Source organism: Sceloporus occidentalis, unplaced genomic scaffold, assembly GCF_023333645.1.
Source record: "Sceloporus occidentalis isolate IW3139 unplaced genomic scaffold, rSceOcc1.0.p SCAF_2, whole genome shotgun sequence".
Taxonomy (NCBI): domain Eukaryota; kingdom Metazoa; phylum Chordata; class Lepidosauria; order Squamata; family Phrynosomatidae; genus Sceloporus; species Sceloporus occidentalis.
Window position 1 is genome coordinate 264084756 of NW_028316982.1, and position 21732 is coordinate 264106487.

At 42.9% G+C, this 21732-nt stretch overlaps 1 protein-coding gene across 19 annotated transcripts in view; it reads left to right on the forward strand.

Annotated features, from left to right (window-relative positions):
- The window catches only part of DLG2 (discs large MAGUK scaffold protein 2), a 1248672-nt gene that overhangs the window by 1018637 nt on the left and 208303 nt on the right, over nucleotides 1-21732 (forward strand). For all 19 annotated transcript variants that reach the window (XM_089512900.1, XM_089512903.1, XM_089512905.1 and 16 more), the window contains one exon: nucleotides 2381-2537. In XM_089512900.1, the coding sequence (XP_089369026.1) occupies nucleotides 2381-2537 (157 nt within the window). The remainder of the gene's footprint in view (nucleotides 1-2380; nucleotides 2538-21732) is intronic.

Genomic DNA, 21732 nt, shown 5'->3' on the forward strand with positions numbered 1-21732 from the left:
ATTTAAACGAGAGTTAAACTAGAGAAAACCAGGAAATGTAGTGTGATAAACTTCAAGCATTTCCTGGTTTTCTCTAGTTTAACTCTCATTTAAATCGTTTGCCCACTAGTGTGATAAAGCTCTAAGTCAGGGTAATTCCATGGGAAACAAAGGTTTAATAGCCTTTCAGAAAAACTTGAGGGTTTCCAAAGTGGATGATGATGATGATGATGCTTTATTTATATAGCGCCATAGATTTACACAGCACTGTACATACAAACAATAAAATAGATGATGATGATGTTGATGATTTTAATATCCAGAAGATGAGAAGGGTTAATTTTGATGGATGACTGCTTCATTGACTTTACAATGTGCTGACAAGATCTAGAGCACACCAAAATGAGTGGACAGGAACGGTATTTAAGAACATAGCAGGGCATGAAAAGGAATACAGTCTTGTTTGGTCTGTTGGTGAGAGCTCATCTTTGGTTTTCAGTTTTAGTCAGGGGAGGGTTTTCTCTTTTTAGCAAATCCCTTTTATCCATTGTTTTATACCTTCTATAAGTCTGGAGTCTATATGTCATATTCAGAATACTACATTTTCAGTGTCTTGTGGGTCATCACAGCCTCCATAGCCTATGCTGGCATCCAGCCATGAGATATCAGAATATAACTGGATTGAGATATAACATGGGGAAATCAGGATACTTAGAAGGTAATGGGCTCAACAGACCACCCCAAAAAGCGCCCGTGTTTGCTCCTGAGGGATGCCGCAGCAGCCAAACCGTGCGGCCTCCTTCACATCAAAAATAACCCACTAAAAGTGGGTTCTTTTTGGTGTGTGTGGCTGACTCTATGAGCGCGCCATTGGCACACTGTCACACGTTGATGATGCAAGCATGGTGCCATGACATTTGGATGCTGCACCACTCTTGCAACATGATAGCAGTCCTCATGTGGACAGGGCCGCACCATGATGGCGCCACCACAATGCGGTAGGTCTCAGGACCATATGGTCACTCCACAATCCTGAGCCCTAAAATTGGCCTCAGACTGCCGCTTTCTGGCAGTCTGTACTGGGCCCAATACAAACAAGTTGAAACTTTTGCTCACTATGAGATCTGAGCCAATGCCTCATGCTCCATGAGTCTCCATCTAACATGGATCTAACATATGGCTTGAACCTGCTTTGCCAACCAGTCTGACATTACTATAATTTAGTATTATATTTGAAGATAAAAACCCATAATTTTTTATTGTTTTTCCTTACTCCAGAGCCAAGAGTGGAGAGAACATTCTGAGATATCCAAGAAAGGAAACGAACATCTAAAACATAAACTGTGTCTTGGCGTTCAAACAATCCAGTTCATAGTTTGGTGTTAGATTATGTATTGATATATATTAGTATGTTTGGGGTACAAAACCACACTACAGGCCTAAACAGACCGGCATAAATGGTGTGCTCAGGGTGGAGTGGGAGTGTGGCATCCGCATGTCAGCCACACAGATGCCGCCCCCCATGCTGTCCCCACACCAGCCGCACTGCATCAAAGAAGCAGTGAAAAGATGCAGCAGTAGTGGCTAGGGCACCCTTTCCATGGGACAAAATGGAGCCGTCTTTTGTGGCTCCTTTTTGCACCACAGAAAGGTCAGATCAGGGCTGCGGTGTGTGGTTGCTGCAGCTCCAATCTGACAATGAAAGGGATGGTGTCCTGCTGCTACTTAGGGGCTGTCTGTACAGCCCCTACCTCATCTGACTGCTTATCAAGGACTTTTTAATCTTATTCTAAGTTGCCTTGGGTTCCATGTCAGGAGAAACATGGAAAATTGATCAATCAATCAATCTTATGCCCTGTAGATCAGTGCTACAGTGGTGGTCCAAATACCAGTGTTGTTCTGTGATCCATTGGCTGCTGGTCTGCAATACCTCAATAACGTATAATGTGAATGGTTTGATCATTTGGAACAAAAATTGTACAGGTATCTTGCACATTGAGGGGAAAGATTCACTACATCAGATAACTTGGGAAGCATTCCTGTAAGCCGCTTTGTGTCCCAGTAGTGGGGGAAGAAGCAGGATAGAAATAATAATAATAATAATAATAATAATAATAATTATTATTATTATTATTATTATTATTATTATTATTATGCACTATAACTACTGGTTACTTTGAGAAGCTGCTATCAGATTTTATGCATTGAAATTAATATGAAAATATTCCAATAATAAGTAGAGTAGTGTTTAATAAGCTTGTGCATATTGATGACAGAAACATCATATGGGTCAAACTGATAGTTATGAAAAGGTTTTGAAATAACCGCCTAGCATGATATCTCAAAACCACTGGGAGTTCTTGAAGCATTATGCTTACTCCATGTGTTTTTCCCCCCACAGAGAACCTCGGAAAGTTGTCCTACACAAAGGTTCGACTGGACTTGGTTTTAACATTGTAGGAGGAGAAGATGGCGAAGGCATTTTTGTATCTTTCATCCTAGCGGGTGGACCAGCTGACCTCAGTGGCGAGCTGCAGAGGGGAGACCAAATTTTATCTGTAAGTATTTTCTATACCCACAGCTCCTCCCCAAGCTCCAGCCTATGGTTCAGAGCTGCCCCTAATGTACTTTTAATAAAATGGAACAAATGTAACTTTGTGCTGCAGGAGAGGAGAGTAACTGAGAGATATCAGAAGATATGACTAAGGGAGTGCTGCTGGTGCCCTCAGCATACACAAAAAATGACTGCCTCAGATGGCAGATACTGGCAAAAATCCTGATCGCAACATGGCCACACATAAATTAAGGTTACATCAAGGTTGAAACTAATATTAGAAAATATTCAAAAATGGTAAAAATGGTTTTTTAAAAAGTATTTAAGTGTTGAGAATCCCTGTTCAGAAGAATCCTGATAAGTCATCACAGTTCAAGATTTATGCTTTGTAAAATTTGTACATTCTATGCAAAATTTGTAAAATTCAAAGATAGTTGATTTTTACACAGGAAACAACTATCTGTGAATTTTACAAAAAATAAATAACTGATTACAGCATTTTCTGCACAGGAAACAGTATTTTTGCACGGAAAATAAAGTTTCAATGCAGACATATCAACTCCAGTGCAGACAATAATGTTTTCTGTGAAGAAAATGCTACAATCAGGGATTTCTTTTTTGTAAAAATCACAGATGGTTGAGTATATATAAAACAGTATTTGCTGTGCTGGGGGAAAAATGCATTTTTGTGCATTCAAATATTATTTTCCATGCAGAAAATACTGATTCCTTTGAAGAAGATGCTGTTTCTGTGCAAAACAACCACATGCATTTTTTTGTGCAAAATAAGTTCCAAATTGCAAATAGCCCTCTGAAAACCATGAAGTTTTCAAAGATTTTTTCACAAAGCTCTGCAGTCTACTGGTGGCGCAGTGGTTAAATGCCTGTAATGCAGCCATTCACTCAAGACCACAAGGTTGCGAGTTCAAGACCAGCAAAAGCGCCCAAGCTCGACTCAGGCTTGCATCCTTCCGAGGTCGCTAAAATGAGTACCCAGACTGTTGGGGGCTAATTAGCTTACTTGCAAATTAGCTTACTTGCTGTTCACTGCTATGATCTCTGGAATAGCGGTATATAAATAATAATAATAATAATAATAATAATAATAATAATGAAATTACTTTTTGCTACCTTTGAGAAAAAACTACAGCCAGCTCTTCCTATCCTATCCTATCCTATCCTATCCTATCCTATCCTATCCACAGATGCCCTGTCCCATTTTCCTTAATGGCAATGTGAGAACATGGCCACACGAATAAAGTCACAGAAACATTAAGGAGAACAGGACTTGAGGTCCTATGATATTTGTCATCCATGGGAGCATCCAGAAAGGACACACCCTGTGGATACAAAGGGTCAACTGTACTTACATAGGATACACACACACACACACACACACACACACACACACACACACTTGTCCTGCTCCATCCATGAGGATTTGATTCCAGATCCACCCATCCCCCACAGATACCAAAAATCACAGGACCTCATTGATTATTGTCAGTGGGTGCCAACATGCATTTGTCCATGTCGGCATGGTCATGTACATGTACCACCACTTGAAATAATGGAGCAGGGCCATCTCTGTGACTTCTTTTGAACAGGTTACACAGTAGTATTCACTGCCTCCTTCTATTTCATCTAAAACCTTCCATCCCTGGGGTACTGCCACTCTATTCTACTTTAGTCAGATCTCACCTGGAACACTGTGTCCAGTTCTGGGCACCTTAATTCAAGAGGGATATTGATAAGCCAGAGGTAGGCAACCAAAATATTGAAAGATCTGAAAACAGTGCTCAGAGAGCTGGCTATATTTATCCTAAAGAAAAGAAAGTTAAGAGGTAACATGATAGCCAAGTTTAAATTTTTGAAGGGCTGTCATACACAGGATGGAGTAAGCTTTTTTTCCTGCTGTTCCAGAATCTAGAACAATGGATTCAAGCTATAGGGGGAAAGATTCCACCTAAACATTAGGAAAAACATCTTGATGGTTAGAGCTGTTTGTCAATGGAACATGATACCTTGGAATGTGGTGGAGTCACCTTCTCTGGAGATTTTAAAACAGAATCTGGATAGCCATCTGTCGGGAGTGCTTTGACTGTGTATTGCTGCATGTCAGGGGCTTGGCCTGGATGGCCCTTGGGATGTCTTCCAACTCAGTGATGCATCTCTGTGGTGTCAGTCCAGAGAGACACATTGCCAACCCAACCATCCTTATCCTAGAAAACCAGAGATAACTGAGAGGCATGGAGGCATCACCAGTGATCCTGGTGCATTCAGCCTATCTCTTCATTCTTGGCTCACATCTCCCTGAGCTTCACAATTGATTGAGCAAGTGAATCTTGGTTTCCCATGGCCAAAGCCAGCCTAATGTTTTACAGAGTACTGGCACCAGATTCTGAAGTGGTGTATTGGAAGAGGGATGTGGGTTGAAATGCTGCTCTTCCTTCTTATAATACGAACTGAATGCCACACTTTCCTGTTCTTCTGCAATCACTACAGTGCCACAATTTGTCAAGAAAAGACCAAGTGTGCCACCTACTGTATGCAAGTTAACTTGACATGCAATCCCAACATGATTTTGAATGAGCAATGCTGGGCTTGTTATCTCTGCATTCGTAATGAGTTGGACGGCTGCTCCACGATTCATTTTTCAAATTTGCAATGGATTATAAAAAGCTTTGTAAGCCTTTGGCTACATTTTGTGCATTTAGTCCCTGTGACATTACCATAATTGCTCTTTCATTTATACACTGATAGCGTGGAATTAAGAAATAATTCTTCTGTGTTAGAGGATCTCTACAGTTAAGCGACTGCCTGTCTTCAGTGATCTTTCTTCCCCAAGCCTGTTCCCAATTCTTCAGTCTCTTCCCAATGTGATCAAAACCCAGGGCTAAGCACATTGAAACTAGCTTCATTCTCAGTAGGTGGAATCATAACAGAGTAACCCACCTCAATCCAATACAGGGAGAGGCGGGATGCAAATTATTATTATTATTATTATTATTATTATTATTATTATTATGCTTCACTTCAATCCTGCCCCCAAATGTACTCCACCAAAGGGTTAAATTAGATGTGATATTATTTGCACCATTACTTATTGGAGGGGGAGACATTGGTAATCAAATATTATTTGACCTTCCCCTGATCCCATTATACCCAGCATGGTCAGTGATTAGGCAAGATGGAATTTGTGGTGTGCCAATGTGTGAAGGGCCACTGATCCAGATGGGTGAAGCGAATCCTATCAGACTAACTGTTCATAGCTTTCTGGCATTAAGGCGCCTGGGGAAAGGCACTCTTGGACACTGTTGTCCTCATTGACCTCCCCCAGCACTTATTTACTTGCAAACTAATGATGCTTAAAGGCACATTAGCACAACCAAGTAGGCAGGAAAAGGCAGAGGTCAGTTCTATTACTGATCAAATGTTTGATGCCAGACTGGGGTTGCTTCTACATGGTCAGTTTCAGGAATTATATTCTTTCTCCATACCTCAATTCTAAGCAGGCTAGCATCGGGAGGATGGGAGTTGTCCTTAAAACTTGAGTTGCAGATCAGATTTGTTAAGAGTTCTATAGTTCTGTCCCCTTAACCAAAATCTTCATCCAATGGCTAAAGGAGGCAGAATATTTAAGAACATAATAAATATAGTACTAGAAAAGGGAACCAGTGTGGTGTAGCAATTTGAATGTTGAATTAGGACCCTGGAGCTCAGGATCTGAATCCCTGCTTGGCCATGGAAACCCACTGGCTGACCTTTGGCAAGTCATAGTCTCTCAGCCTCAGAGGAAGGCAACAGCAAACCTTCTCTGAAGAAATCTTGCCAAGAAAACACCACGATAGATTTGCCTTAGGGTCACCATAAGTCAGATATGACTTGAAGGCACACAACAACAGAAAAATAATTATTTAAAAGTATTATTAATTATTAGGAATTCTAGTGCATTTCTGCATTGCATATACATTGTCAGTGAAACAACTGATGTGTTCCCCTTTTGCACTCGGAAGTGTGGCTGGGGGATGCAGAATTCCATTCATGCTGAGATGCCAATGGGAACATGCACACACAACCACAGCTTTAAAATGCATACTCATCAAGTGGCATACCATTAAATCTGGCTCAGAGCCAAGCTATTTTAGTTTCTGCAGTCGTGTTGTATACAAGAGACAAATAAGCTCTCTGGCATTGTCTCAGCATGCAAAAATTTGTTTTGTGTTTCATCAGTCAAATGGAATAGAAGCAATCATCCAATTAGGCTTCATGCGCTTCCTCCAGCAATTTTGGAACAGAGCACAATTTGAGTTAATCAAGCACAAATAATGATAATAAATGCATTCTTCCATATCCGTCCCAAGTAAAGTTCACATTAAGCTGTGCAAGCCTCTTCCAGAGACAATTATCATTAGGCAATTTATTGAAGTAAAGCCACTAATCGCTGGATTTCAGGAGGAGAGATTAAGCTTGCTTACAAAAGTTGTAAAGATGTGGGGGGGGGGGGAGAGAGATAGAAAGTGTTTAAGCTTGTGCTGAAGATGCACATTTGAAAGTTATGAGCCAAGAGCCTGACTCAGATAGTACTCAACTAGGAGGAGCTTGCAGGAGGAATGGTAAGTTGGAGAAGACTACATTACTCAAGAGCAGATGTGGGCCACATGGATGTTAACTGAGGGCCACACACAGGCCATAGCCAGTGAGTCATTCATATATGTGCAGGTTGATGACCAGGCTGCTGCCAGAAAGCTGCTGATGTACCTCACAGAAGGGTCAACATGTTCATGGACATGGATAAACTATCAGTAGCTACTTGGTCTGAATATGTGAATGGCTGGTGCCAGTCCTTAATGGCAATGTTCAGTGTTGTTACAACCAGAATGGGACTACTACTTCCCTTTATCTGGACACTAAACTCTAGTTTGCATCAACAGGAGTATAAAAGTTTTTGTTTAATTTATAAAGAGTATTCATCAGTGTATCTTAGTACAATCTTCTCTGGTTGGCAGTGTCTTTCCAAGGTCTCTTTCCTAGCCATATGCAAGTGAAGCAGATGTTAGTATATTCTTAGCAAGCACAAGAGCAAACAAAATATGTTTTTTAAAAAACCTATAACTGAACAGTAAGTTCAGCTGTGTGTACAGAAATAAAGTTATTCGGATCTATCTATATCCCAGTATTCAAATATGCAATGTCAAAGAGCTATTGGGCAATTAACTCCATATGAAATCCATGCAATATTGAAAAAGTAAATCAATGTGTTTCTAATAAAAGAAACGAATTTAATATGGGCAGAACTGGAAATGCAAGATCCTTAAAATGCATGAGAAATACAATAGATAAAAGCAAATCACACAGCAGGCATACAGTAATATTTAAAAAGCTTCATAAGATGATGCTGTAAAGTAGTGAAGAGTCTCTCTATATGTGCTAGAAAGACAACAAGGATATCTAGCTTGATAGAGCCTTGAATAATTTCTAGACACGTAAACAGTATCCAAGATCCTGTTGTTGTTCTGTGCCTTCAAGTCATGAACCTACATAACATAAATCACCCCATGCAGAATTTCACATTAATTGTGCTATACAACCATTGTGTCAGGTGGCAGTGTTGCACAACTGAACTAAGACCTCAAATGTGCAGCCTAATGTATATGGACATTCTCCTGCAGCATAAATAGATGTGCAATGAGCGTCCATAGGTACCTCCATACACAATGCTTGTCCACGTTCAATGGCATTGTGTGTGTAACTCTCCTCTTGCAGCTTTGAACTGAATGTGAATGTTCTTCATTGGACAAAACCATCCAAATATATATGTGGGAGAATTCATGCATGTGCAAGTTTATATTCAGCTGTCTTTAATAGGAAAACAGCAGTTATATGCCAATGGATGTAAAGGAGAGAGATAATATAGTGTAGTTGTTTGAGAGTTAGACTACAACTCAGAGACACGAGTTCAAATGTCCATGGAAATGCACTGGGCAAACTTGGACTAGTCACACTCTTTCTCAGCCTCAGGGGCAAACTATCAGTGAACAAATTTGAACAAGACTACATGTGAAAGGCATCTAGGAGTTCAAGTAGACCACATGTGGAACATGGGTCAACGGTGTGATGCAGCAGCTAAAAAGGCCAATGCAATTTTAGGCTGCATCAATAAAAGTATAGTGTCTACATCAAGGGAAGTAATGGTGCCACTCTATTCTGCTTTAGTCAGACCCACCTGGAATATTGTGTCCAGTTCTGGGCACCACCATTTAAAAAGGACGTTGAGAAACTGGAGCGTGTCCAAAGGAGGGCGACTAAAACGGTGAAGGACCTGGAAACCATGCCCTATGAGGAACGACTTAGGGAGCTGGGGATGTTTAGCCTGGAAAAGAGAAGGTTAAGAGGTGATATGATAGCCCTGTTTAAATATTTGAAGAGATATCATATTGAGGGGGGGGCAAACTTGTTTTCTGCTGCTCCAGAGAACAGGACATGGAGCAATGGATGCAAGCTCCAGGAAAAGAAATTCCACCTCAACATTAGGAGGAACTTGTTGACAGTAAGGGCTGTTTGACAGTCGAACACACACCCTTGGAGTGTAGTGGAGTCTCCTTCCTTGGAGGTTTTTAAACAGAGGCTGGATGGCTATCTGTTGAGAATGCTTTGATTTTGAGTTCCTGCATGGCAGAATGGGTTGGACTGGATGGCCCTTGTGGTCTCTTTCAACTCTATGATTCTATGATTCTATGAAATTTTACCAAAAATGATAATAAACCAAAATTTGCTGACCTCTGTTCAACCATGGCAAGTGAGCATCTCTCTTATTAATACAGTGAGCCCGTGCCATACGTGGGCTCGCTATAGATGGCTTCCAACTTACACAGAAGCCACTGAGAGATTTCCAATGTGAAGTTGAAGGCTTTCATGGCCAGCATCCATAGTTTTTGTGGGGGTTTGGGTCTATGTGGCCATGTTCTAGAAGAGTTTCTTCCTGACGTTTTAGCATCTGTGGCTAGCATCTTCTCTGGAAGAAACTCTTCTAGAATATGGCCACATCGCCTGAAAAACCCACAAAAAAATCACTGAGAGAATCAGCAAATGGTGCGCATACACAGCTGCGCAACATGCACGAGCCCCATTATATCTAATGGGGATTGAGTATACGCGCTTTTTGCCTTATGCAGGGAGGTCTGGAACAGATACCCCACGTAAGGCAAGGGCAGACTGTAAATCCTCCTATAAACATTTCCCTGAAAGCAGTGATTGCCACATTTGGGCCTCCTAAAAAGACCAGCCAACATGGCCAATGGTCAGGGATTCTGGGCATTGCAGTCCAACAACATGTAAGGTTCCCAAGGTTGGGAACTAGAGAGATACTTCAGTTAATGTTCCTGGACATTAGTTCTTTAACCGAAAATTTAGTATGGAAGCAGAATAACATGGAAAGAATAGGGGTGAGTGATTATACCTCCAAACTAAAGAAGACTTCAGCAAACTTTTTATTCAAAACTAACAAGGTGCACATGTGAAATGAACCAACTAGGTCAGGTAAGCCTTGCATAAAGAAGCAAAACATGTTGCTATTTCAAGAGACTATTTGAATGCTTCTTCTAAAATGAATCCAGAGATGCTTTTTTCTTTCACCAGCATACATCTTATGATTTCCATTTTGTTGGCCGAAGTTTATGGGGCTTTGGGTGGCAGTGGTGTTTTTTTAAATGCTGGGGGTAGTCAGTGCAGATTATTTTCTTCTCCTTTTTCCTTTCTGAATTTTTGTTCATGTGTGTTCAGGAGGCAGCTTCAATATATCTTATTATACAAGGCTATAGTTGAATCAACCAGAGTTGCTCTTTCTCAGCTCAGATTTTATTTTATTTTTAGAAACACTGCTGCAATCCAATGCTGTAAGTCTGTATTTCACTGTGCCTTCCACACTATCCTCCCAGTGCGAAAAAAAAAATCTTCCGGCTAGACAAAGGATGAGGTTTGTGGTTCTTGGCTTCCATTTCTACTCAAAGAAGAGGAGGAAAAGAGGATTTGGGAGGTTGTAGTGGCTTAGCGGTTAAGACACTGACGTTGATGACTGCAAGGTCGGCAGACCGAGACCCGAGGGCAATGTGATGAAGTGAGCTCCCGTCATTAGTCCCAGCTTCTGCCAACCTAGTAGTTCAAAAGCATGTAAAAGTGGAAGTAGATAAATTGGTATCACACGAGTGGGAAGGTAACAGTCTTCCATGCAGCTTGGCATTTAGTCATGCTGGCCACATGATCACAAAGTCGTCTTTGACAATGCTGGCTCCTTTGGCTTAGTAACAGAGATTAACACCATCCCCTACAGTTAGACAATTTGTTGTTGTTGCTGTTGTTCACTGCCGTCGAGTCAATTGTGACTCATGGCGACCTTGTGGATGAGACATCTCCAAGACTCCTTGTCCCCCCACTGCTGTGCTTAGTTCCTGCAAATTTATACCTGTGACCTCCTTAATACAGTCCATCCATCTAGCATGTGGTCATCCTCTCTTTCTACTTCCCTCCACCTTTGCCAGCATTGTAACAGCCTTATAAAGGTTTTAAAAAATATTCCTGTTGCTCCAGATCTTCTGGAGAGATGTGGAACCTTCCATTCCCATGTCATGTCTGCACAGATGTTCTGCTGGGCTGCCCAGTGTGCCTGGCACCACTGTGGGTTGCTCGTTCTGAGATTAGAAGGAAGTGCCCAGCTATGTGACCACCCCTGGGTTGTTTGTTCTGACCTCAGAAGTGAGCAATTTGCCAGGGTGGCGATGCACCAGAGGCTGAAGTAATGGGGGCATGTCAGGGCAGCTGTGGGGCCAGGATACTCCAGGCTGCCCCTGAAGTATCTTGGCCAGTGCAGACTGTTAACTTAGCTATATCTGTACTGCCTTAAAGGGGATAGCTGCCTCTCTTTATGAATGATCTCTGTTAATTTTTATAAAAAATAAAATAAAAGTTTTATTTTTATACCGCCCTTCTTGTAATCAGGGCGGTGTACAGCATAATAAACAAATACACAATACAATACAATATGCAATAAGAAAAAAATACATTAAAATTTACATTAAAAATACATTCTGGCCAGCTGAATGATTTGCTCTAAATTATAAAGCCCAATGAAAAGTCTTGACAGAAATCATAATCAAGATGATACTTCTGGTACAACAGAATGGTCCCCCGGCAAAAATGAAATACAAAACATGACTGTTAGTTACAAAGCTGTAGGTTACACATTGGCCCAGTACAGATGGGCAGAAAGCACCGTCCTTGGGCCAAAAGTAGGGTTCGGGAGCACGCAGCAATTGCACACTCCCGAACCCTAGTTTGTAATTGTGGTGCCATCATGGCAGCTTCCTGTCCACATGGGGGTCGCCATGATGATGCAAGCGCCGCACAGAATCCAGACGTCACTGTCAGGAAGTGGCGTCATGGTGGCACCCTTTCCTGTTTGTGGCGCCGCAAAAAAGAAGCTGCTCTAGGCAGCTTCTTTTTGGCACCGCGTTGGTTCTGCAGCATGCGTTTGCTCTAGCACCAACTCAGGGCAAAGACAGGTGGCTCAGAACTGCCCATCTGTCGAGACCCTTAGAGAGCCAGTGTGGTGTAGTGGTTTGAGCGTTGGACTATGGCTCTGGAGACCAGAGTTTGATTCCCAGCTTGGCCATGTAAACCTACTGGATGACCTTGAACAAGTCACGCTCTCTCAGCCTCAGATGATGGCAATGGCAAACCCCCTTGAACAAACCTTGCCAAGAAAGCCCCATGATAGGTTTGCCTTAGGGTCACCATAAGTCGAAAATGACTTGAAGGCACATAACAACAACAAAGTTAAACTTAGGATGTCATAACTGCTTTGCATTGCCATCATGGCACAATTGTCATAATCGCAAATTATTCTGAAACCGATCTTAAAAGCCATCTGAAATGATGGAGGTCTCAGTTGCTGCTGAGCAGGCCACTGCAGGATGATGTGATCATCCCCTTGCCACCAGCAAACAATGCTGCAATGAAAAGTTGTAACAGGTTCCCACAAGGATCCCTGTTCCTACTCCTTGCAGTATTGCTCACTGATGGGAGGAGCTGGCCACATCATCCTGTACTAGCCCACTCAGCGGCAGCACACATCTCCTTTACTCCAGTTGGTTGACTAGCTTTTAAGGTGGGTTTCAGAAGTCAGATGGGTTGTTATAGCATAGTTTCAACATTGTGGTTCAGAGTTTGATGCAGGAACTTGACCCGTGTTTGTAAAAGACAAGACAATGTAACAACCACAGATAGATATCTCAAGAAGAAAAGAAGAAGAGAAAGAGAGAGGAAAAGAACCACATTGACAGATACACAGGCATAAATCCAGTTGTTGGTTCCAACTAGAGTAGATTGTTAAATCAATTGGAGTTTGTGTACATGTTGGCTCCCCATATAATAGTTGATTCAATGGCTCTACTCCAGTTGAAGTTAACCAACAGGAATCCAGCTGCAAAGAAAGTGGGCCAAATCCAGTAGCCAGTTGTGGTCCGCTAGATGTTGCTGAACTGGAACTCTTACCACCCTTTACCATTGTCTCTGTTGACTAGAGCTGGTAGACATTGGATATTGTGAGAAATTGTAGTGGATCTCTCAAGCAGAGTAAATAATGTGCTAGGTAGAAGTTGGAACATTTCACCAGCTTGCTTTTACCTCTCCATCATAGGAGATTATCGCATTAGCTTTGCTTTCTTAAGGTGGATTTTATTGCATTCACCCATCACTGGGCAGTATGCAACCCGTATGCAATCCAGGCTTCTCTTGAAGCTTTTCAAGAATGGGATTATCCTATTCTTGAAAAGATGTGGAACAAGCCTGGAGAAGCCTGAGTTGCATATGGGCTGCATATTGCCTGGTGATGGGTAAATATGATAAGATCTGTAAGAAAGTTACATCCCAGATCTATCATGGCACCGAAGGTAATGCAATAATCTCCTTTGTCTCATGTAGCGCAAGAGGATGAAACACGTTAGGATTTATATTCCTACGTGATGAGCTGCCACAGGCAGATACCCATAATTCACTCAACTGCTTGGTGACCATGGTTCACTCTACCACTTGGTGGTGGTTATTATATGTTCTTAAGTCAGTTTTTATTTATGGTGATTTTACAAATGAAAGACCACTGGAAGATCCAGTTATTAACAGCCCTGCTCAGATTCTGCAGACTCAGGGCTATGGCTTCCATGAAGGAGTTAATTCTTCTGTAAAGTAATCTTCCTCTTTTCCTGCTGCCTTCCACTTCACCAAGCATTATCTTCTTTTCCAGTGAATCATGTTACTTCTTGTCTAACCTGTGATAGCCCCAGTAGTCATTTTAGATTTTAGTGAGAGCTCAGGCTTAGTTTGCTCTAGGGACCATTTAGTTGTCTTTTTAACAGCCCATGGTATCCATAGAACTCTTCCAGCACCACACATTTCAAATAAGTGGATTTTCTTCTGTTCAGCTTTCTTCACTGTACAATATTAGATACATCATAAGAAGACATGACTGTGGTTACTAAGTTCTTGTTGTTGTTGTGCATTTTAAAGTTGTTTCTGATTTATGGTGACCTGAAGGCAAACCCTATTGTGGGGTTTTCTTGGCAAGATTTGTTCAGAGGAGTTTTCCTTTCCCTTCCTCTGAGGGTGAGAGAATATGACTTTCCCAAGGTCACTCAGTAGGTTTCCATGGCTATGGGGATTCCAATCCTGGTTTCTAGAGTTGTAGTCCAACACTCAAGCCACTACACCACACTGGTTCCAGTTACTAATACTGCACACCATTTTCTACTATTTTTACAGTCCATTAGGTGGCAGCAAAGGACTGGAAATAGTTTAGAAATGCTAAAATGGAAAACTTCATTGAAAGAAAATCTGCACATTAGCTGTGTACACTCATGTATGTATGCACATACACACATTTTCAGAAAAATAAGCTGATCTTATTGAATATACTATCATTTTTCTCTTATCCTGCAGTAAGTAAACTTATAGCATGGTTTCAATGTGTATTATCCTACTTAGGCGAACTCTCTGGCTTTGCTTCGCGAACCAAGATTCAGGAAGGACTCATCCCACGCTTGGTACAAGCACGTTGGTGACTAAAAAGGCCAATTCGGGATAAACAGGTCCGGTTGCAGAAAGCACAGCAGAAAGTCTCCTTGGGTGATGTTTCCAGGTTGTGGTTCTTTCTGCGTTGTCGTTTCTCTTCGAGGCTCATTCGACATGAGCTTTCGAAGAAGGCTGCAGCGTCATGGATAGTGCGTCTCCATGCCTCCCGATGCGAGGCCAGGGAGGACCATTGTTGGTGATCTATTTGGCCAAGCCTGAGATGTTGTTTCAGGGAGTCCTTGTATCTCTTCTTTGGGGCGCCCCTCTTACGCTGACCCGTGGCGAGTTCACCATAGAATACTATTTTGGGGAGGCAATGGTCCTTCATCCTAGAAATGTGTCCTGCCCAGCGCAATTGCGTCCTCAATAGCATGGCCTCAATGCTGGTGATCCCTGCTTGCTTGAGGACAGCAACATTTGTCACATAGTCAGTCCAGTGTATATTTAGAATTGTGCGTAAACAGCGCTGATGAAAGCGTTCAAGGAGTCGTAGGTGTTGGCAATAGGTGACCCATGTTTCAGACCCATAGAGGAGAATAGACAGTACAATGGCTCTATACACACTGATTTTTGTGCTTCACCTCAAGTGTTTGTTACTCCAGACTCTTTTGTGAAGCCTTCCGAATGCGCTATATGCCTTTGCCAGTCTGTGATCGATCTCTTTATCAATCTTGGCGTCTGAGGAGATGATGCTTCCCAGGCAGGTGAACTGCTGGACGGACTTAAGCACAGATGTGCCTACAGTGATGTGGGGATGGTAGTGTTCTTCCTGAGGTGCCGGCTGGTAGAAAACTTCCGTTTTCTTCAGACTGACTTCCAGTCCAAAGAGCTCTGCAGCTGTTGCAAAACAAGATGTCAGGCACTGCAGAGCTGCTTCCGTATGGGCAACGAGGGCAGCATCATCAGCAAAAAGCAGCTCACGGACTAGATAGTTTAGAGTCTTAGTGCGGGCCCTCAGGCGGCGTAAGTTAAACAGGCTACCATCAGTACGGTAGCGTATATAAATGCCATCTTCTTCTTTGAGATCTGCCGTAGCCCTTTGGAGCATCATGCTGAAGAAGATTGTAAATAAAGTTGGAGCAAGAACACAACCTTGTTTTACACCATTAGTTATTAGAAAGGGCTCCGAGAGAGCATCGCCGTATCTGACTTGACCTTGCTGGCCTTCATGTAACAGGATGATCATTTGGAGGAATTTGGGGGGGGCATCCTAGTCGTTCCAGGATCTGCCACAGGCCTTTTCTACTCACAGTGTCGAAGGCTTTGGTGAGGTCGACAAATGTTAAATAGAGTCCTTTGTTCTGCTCTCTACATTTCTCTTGCAGTTGTCTGAGGGCAAATACCATGTCTGTAGTGCTCCTGTTAGCTCTGAAGCCACATTGGCTTTCGGGAAGAAGTTCTTCCATAATAGCAGGAACTAATCTGTTCAGCAGTATCCTTGTGAGGATTTTTCCAGCAATGGAGAGCAGTATTATACCTCGGTAGTTCGAGCAATCCGATTTTGCTCCTTTTTTCTTCTACAGGGTGATGATGACTGCATCTCGGAGATCTGATGGCAGTTCGCCTTTTTCCCAGCAACTCACAAGGAGTTCGTGAAGTTTAGCATGGAGTGCATGACCTCCATGTTTCCAAGCTTCAGGTGGAATTCCATCAATCCCGGCAGCCTTGCCGTTTTTCATCTGCTGTATGGCCTTAACGGTTTCTTCCAAAGTGGGAGCTATGTCCAATTCTTTCTTCATCGGTTGTTGTGTCATCTGTTGAATAGCTGAATCTTGGACTACTCGGTTGGCACTAAAGAGGCTTTGGAAGTGTTCATCCCATTGGTCCAGAATGGAAGCTTTATCTGTGATTAGTGTTTGACCATCTGAACTGTATAGGGAGCTTTGGGTCTGATATGTAGGTCCAAACACTGCTTTAAGAGCTTCGTAAAATCCTCTGGAATCACCCAGATCTGCACAACGTTGTGTCTTTTCTGCTAAATTGATCCACCACTTGTTCTGAATGTCTCTGAGTTTTTGTTGGAGTTGACTACATACGAGGCGAAAGGCTGCTTTTCTTACATGGCAGGATGGCTGGGTGAGGTGTGCCTGGTGAGCAGTTCTCTTCTTTGCCGACAGCTCCTGGATCTCTTGGTTGTTTTCATCAAACCAGTCTTGGTTTTTCTTGAGGAAGAACCCTAAGGATTCTTCCGCAGACTGCAGGATGCTGTTTTTGATATGTTGCCAAAGCGCTGTAGGAGAAGAGTCTATAGGGTGGTCTTCAAGTTTTGTTTGCAAATTAGCCTGAAAGTTGTCTCTCATGGCAGCTTGTTGAAGATTGTTGACTTGGAGTCTCCTCTTTAGGATGCCACCCCTCTTAGGATTAAACTTAAAATGAAGATTTAGTTTACATCTTACAAGGCGATGATCTGTTTGACATTCTGCACTGGGCATCACTCGGGTATGACGGACATCGCGAATATTTCTCTGGTGCACTAGGATGTAGGCAGTGAGGTGCCAGTGTTTGGATCTGGGGTGCATCCAGGTTGTCTTCAGGTTGTCTTTCTGCTGAAAGATGGTGTTTGTAATAGTCAGCTGCTGTTCTGCACAAAATTCTAGCAGGAGACATCTGTTATCGTTACAGTTTCCAACACCATGCTTGCCTAAAACACCTTTCCAGGCTTCGAAGTTCTTTCCTACTCTGGCATTGAAGTCACCTAGGATAATGATTTTGTCTTCTGCAGGGACTTTTTGTATAAGGTGGCGTAGGTCTGAGTAGAATTTGTCTTTCTCCACAGGGTCAGCTTGCATAGTTGGGGCATATATACTGAAGAGAACAACATGTGGGAGGCATAAGGAGATAATGCGATCAGAGTGTCCTGTTGGCAAGGTTTCGAGTTTGGAGGCGATGGAGTTTTTGATCATGAATCCTACACCTGAAAGATGTTTTTCAGTTTTGGGTTTGCCAGACCAATAGAGTGTGTAGCCGACACCATGTTTTTTAAGGCTGCCTTCCTCATGGAGATGAACTTCACTAAGAGCAGCAATGTCGATGTTAAGTCGTGACAATTCATGGGCTATTAGAGCAGAACAACGCTCAGCATGTCCACTGTCTGCAGAATCTTGCATGGTTCTGATGTTCCAGCATGCAAGCGTTAGTCTGTTTGCACCTTTGGAGGCTGGTGTGTGCCTTTATCTCTTTGTCTTTGTTTGACCGCATCAGAAGATGCCCATTGGCCACAGCTAGCCAACCAGGTTGTTGGGGATGAGGTTTCTTTAGGCCACCTTTTCTAGGCCCCTCTCCATATGGAGCAAGCAGTGCTCTCCTTAAAAAAGGCTGCTTGGTCATTCAGGATGCTGCCGAACAAGACTGTCATCCCCGGTCAGTCTCGAGCGACCAAGGTCCTGAACCGCCTGCATGCAGGGTTGGGTCTGCGGCTTCCAGTGCATCTTTACACCTGCCGTTTCGTCCCTCGCCTATCACTACAGGGCTTTTTCGGAGATTGGATGTGTCCTTCGAGCCTGTGCAATGGATTTTTCTGGTGGAGCGCAGCGTGCACAGAACTGGCCTCACCCTTTAAACCAGAGGTTCATCTGCTGAGGCCTTGACAAGCATGGACAGTGGCAGCGAGGTCCTCGGGTTGTAGGTTTGATTAGAGTTTCCTTCTCTGAGATGGTTGACCTTTCAGGGTTAGACGAGCACCATCTGCCCGGGTTTGGGATTAGAGTTTTCCTTCTCCTAGGATGGTTGCCATAAGGCTAGAGAGCCCATCCTGCCCTTTGGCACTCTTGGTCAGACCCTTCGGTTGTGACCTGTCTGGCATGGGAGGCCCTGCCGGTGGCTATTATACCACCGCCAGCATAGCTCACAACATCATTAGGGTGCGCAAGCCTCTCCCCCACGACAAGGGGGCGTCAATGGAGACACAGGACTTAAATAATAGAATGGGAAACATGTAGGACCAAACTGGAGAGGGATGGAATGGTCGAGTTTTCATATATTTGTGTGTGATAAGAAGAAGACTAGGAATGGGTAGGGCAGCTATAATGGAATTAGAAAAGATCCTGAAAAATAAAAAATAAAAATATACAACTGAGTACTAAGGTCAGAAATATCCAGACCATTGTATTCTCCATTGTCATGTACAGATACGATAGCTGGGCAGTAAAAAAGCAGAAAGGAAATCAGTTCATTCGAGATGTGCTGGAGAAGAGTGCTTAGGATACCATGTGCAGCCAAAAGACAAGCAGATGGGTCCTTGAATAGATCAAACCAGAACTCTCCTTGGAAGCCAAGATGATCAAACTGAGACTGTCATACTTTGGCCACATAATGAGAAGGCATGGATCACTAGAGAAAACAATAATGCTAGGAAAGGTAGAGGGTAGAAGAAAGAGAAGACTGCAAGTAGATTGATGGACTCGATGAGAGGGCCCATAGGCATGGGCTTGCAGGGCCTGAGCATAGCAGTGGACATTTGGGGTCTTGGAGGTGTCTCATCTGTAGGGTTGCCATGAGTCAGGATCAACTCGAGGGCAGTAAACAACATGAAATGTGCCTTCAAACCGCCTGCTGACTTACGTTGGCAACAGTAATTTCATGTAGTTTTCTTAGGCAATGAGTACTTAGAGCTGGCTTGCCATTGTCTTCCTCTGAAATATACCCAGCAGCCCTTGTATTCTTTTGCAATCTTCCATCCAAATATTAACTAGATTTGAGCTGCTTGGCTTCCAAGATCAGACAGGGCATGATGCCCTCAAGGTATTTATGCCTGCAGGATATTTGTTTATCTAGGAGGGGCAATGGATCTGCCACTTTTGGGGCCACAAACCCACTCTGTGTTTTTAGCCAGTCCTCCTGCAGCTACTCTGAGTTGAAGAGGAGCTCTGCTAGTGCCACACCCTAATTGAACACTGATAGAGGTCCCATTGCATTTGGAGTGACTTCGGGAGACATGGCAGACACATCAAGAGTATATTCAATGCCCCGCTTGGGAGAAAATCCATTGGCCACTCCTGCTTACATTAAAACAGAGGCTTCCAAGCTGAGGTGCCCACACACTCAGGGGGTGCATGATGGAATTTCAGGGAATGTGAGAAAGAGTGGTTTGTGTCCTTGAGTGACGAATCACAAGTCATCACTCAGCCAACTCCGTATGCCTTGAGAAGTGGTAATAGGTGGTTGTACTGCGTAGATAGTAATCCCATTGTTTATTTAATCGAAAGGAGAGGATTTTACAATTTAGCAATAACAACTGTAACAGCAATAGTGTTTACATTTCTATACAAATTCATAGTGAACTAAGCACTCTCTAAGCGGTTTGCAACCTGCAAACCAATTGCCCCAACAAGCTGGGTACACATTTTACCGACCTACAAAAGGATGCAAGGCTGAGTCATCCTTGGAGCCCTCTGGGATTGAACTCACAATGTTGTGGCTGTAGCACTGGCATTTCATCACTGTGCCACCAGGGCTCCCCTGAATTTTACAATAGTTTAACATTTTTTTGGGAATAAATTAGAATCAAATTGCTTAATTTAGATTGGCATTTTAGGCACTGAGTTAACATCTTATTTTTTAATATATAATTTGTTCAGTTGTATCCTTTAAGTTTGATTTGTTGATTTGTATTGCATGTGGTTCAATTTATGGTTCAAAAATTAGAAATTAAACTTCATTTTCAAATATTATATTAGTGTTGCAGAGGATGCAAACATTAGCCAAATATTTCCTAGAGTTGTTGGGCACAGGAAAGGTTGAGATCCACTGCACTAAAACTATCAACAACAGGTGCTATGGTTCTAGGAGCAGATTCAAGATGGCACAGCCTCCAACAGTCCCAGTTTGGCAGGCACAGTCCTCATTAATCCTCTATGATACCACTTTTTTCCAGCTGATTTTTAAATGGTCCAGTTTCTGTCTCTTCCTCCCATATTCCCCCTTTCTCTGAAGCCTACCTCAGTCACTGCAAGCTGGCTTCAAAGTGCCAAAATAGTTTGCACTCAGTTAACTCAGTAGAGAGGAGAGGAGAGGAGAGGAGAGGAGAGGAGAGGAGAGGAGAGGAGAGGAGAGGAAGGGACTGAATCTTGCCCAAAATGGTACTCTCTGTCATTTGGGGGGGGGGGGGGTTTAAACAGAGGTTGGATGGCCGTCTGTTAGGAATACCTTGGTTGTATATTCCAGCATGGCAGAGGGTTGGAACAGATGACCTTTAATATCTTTTCCACTTCTATGATTCCAAGGTATTTTGCAAGGTCTTTAACCTTCTCTGCCAAAGTGTGTGGGTACCTCACAAAACTACAAATCCCAGGAGTTAAAGTGCTACATTATTTCTGAATTCTGTATTTTGCATTATATAAAGCTGCATTATTTCTTCAGTGTAGATGCACCCTAAAATTTTGTAAGCCAACCAAATCCTTCTTTCTCGAGAAAGGACAGGGGGGTTTGATATAAATTGATAAAAGAGGGAAAGAAGCAAAAACCTGAGGGTTTTTTTTTAACTTGAACTGAGGAGAATCTAAAAGCCCAGCTTTTAGAATGTGCCTTCCTGTTTTTTTTAAAAAATAGTCTTAAGATTTGGCCAGCCGGAGCAGGCCTAAAACACTGACAGAATTCATAAATAGGCATGATATCAAATTGCAGTTTGATGGAAGGGTATAGTTTTTTACAATTGATATGGCTGGGGGGGGGAGGAGCAAGAGAGCATGCCAAGCAACAGAGGAAGAGGGCACGTGTATGGGGACTGGCGTGGGTGGCAAAGTGAGAGGAACTGTGTAGGAGGGGAGGAGCATCAGCCTTGGCAAAAAGAAAGAATAAAAGCCCTCGGAAAATAGTAGAGGGACAGGGCAGACAAAGAAAAGAACAGCATGCGTTGATTACTGCAAAAGGTCAGGGATGAAATTATGATATTCTGACAATAGAGAGGGCAGGGCAGGAGCAACGTGTAGGAGTGGGTGCATTTGCCTGACTGAGAAGCAAAAAGGCACCGGGGGACAGCAGCATGGAGAACTAGGTTTTATTTTTGGCAGCATGACGCCAGGCAGTTAAATCAGTGTCAAACTGCACTAATTTTGCAATGTGGCAGCAGCGTTAGCCACAAC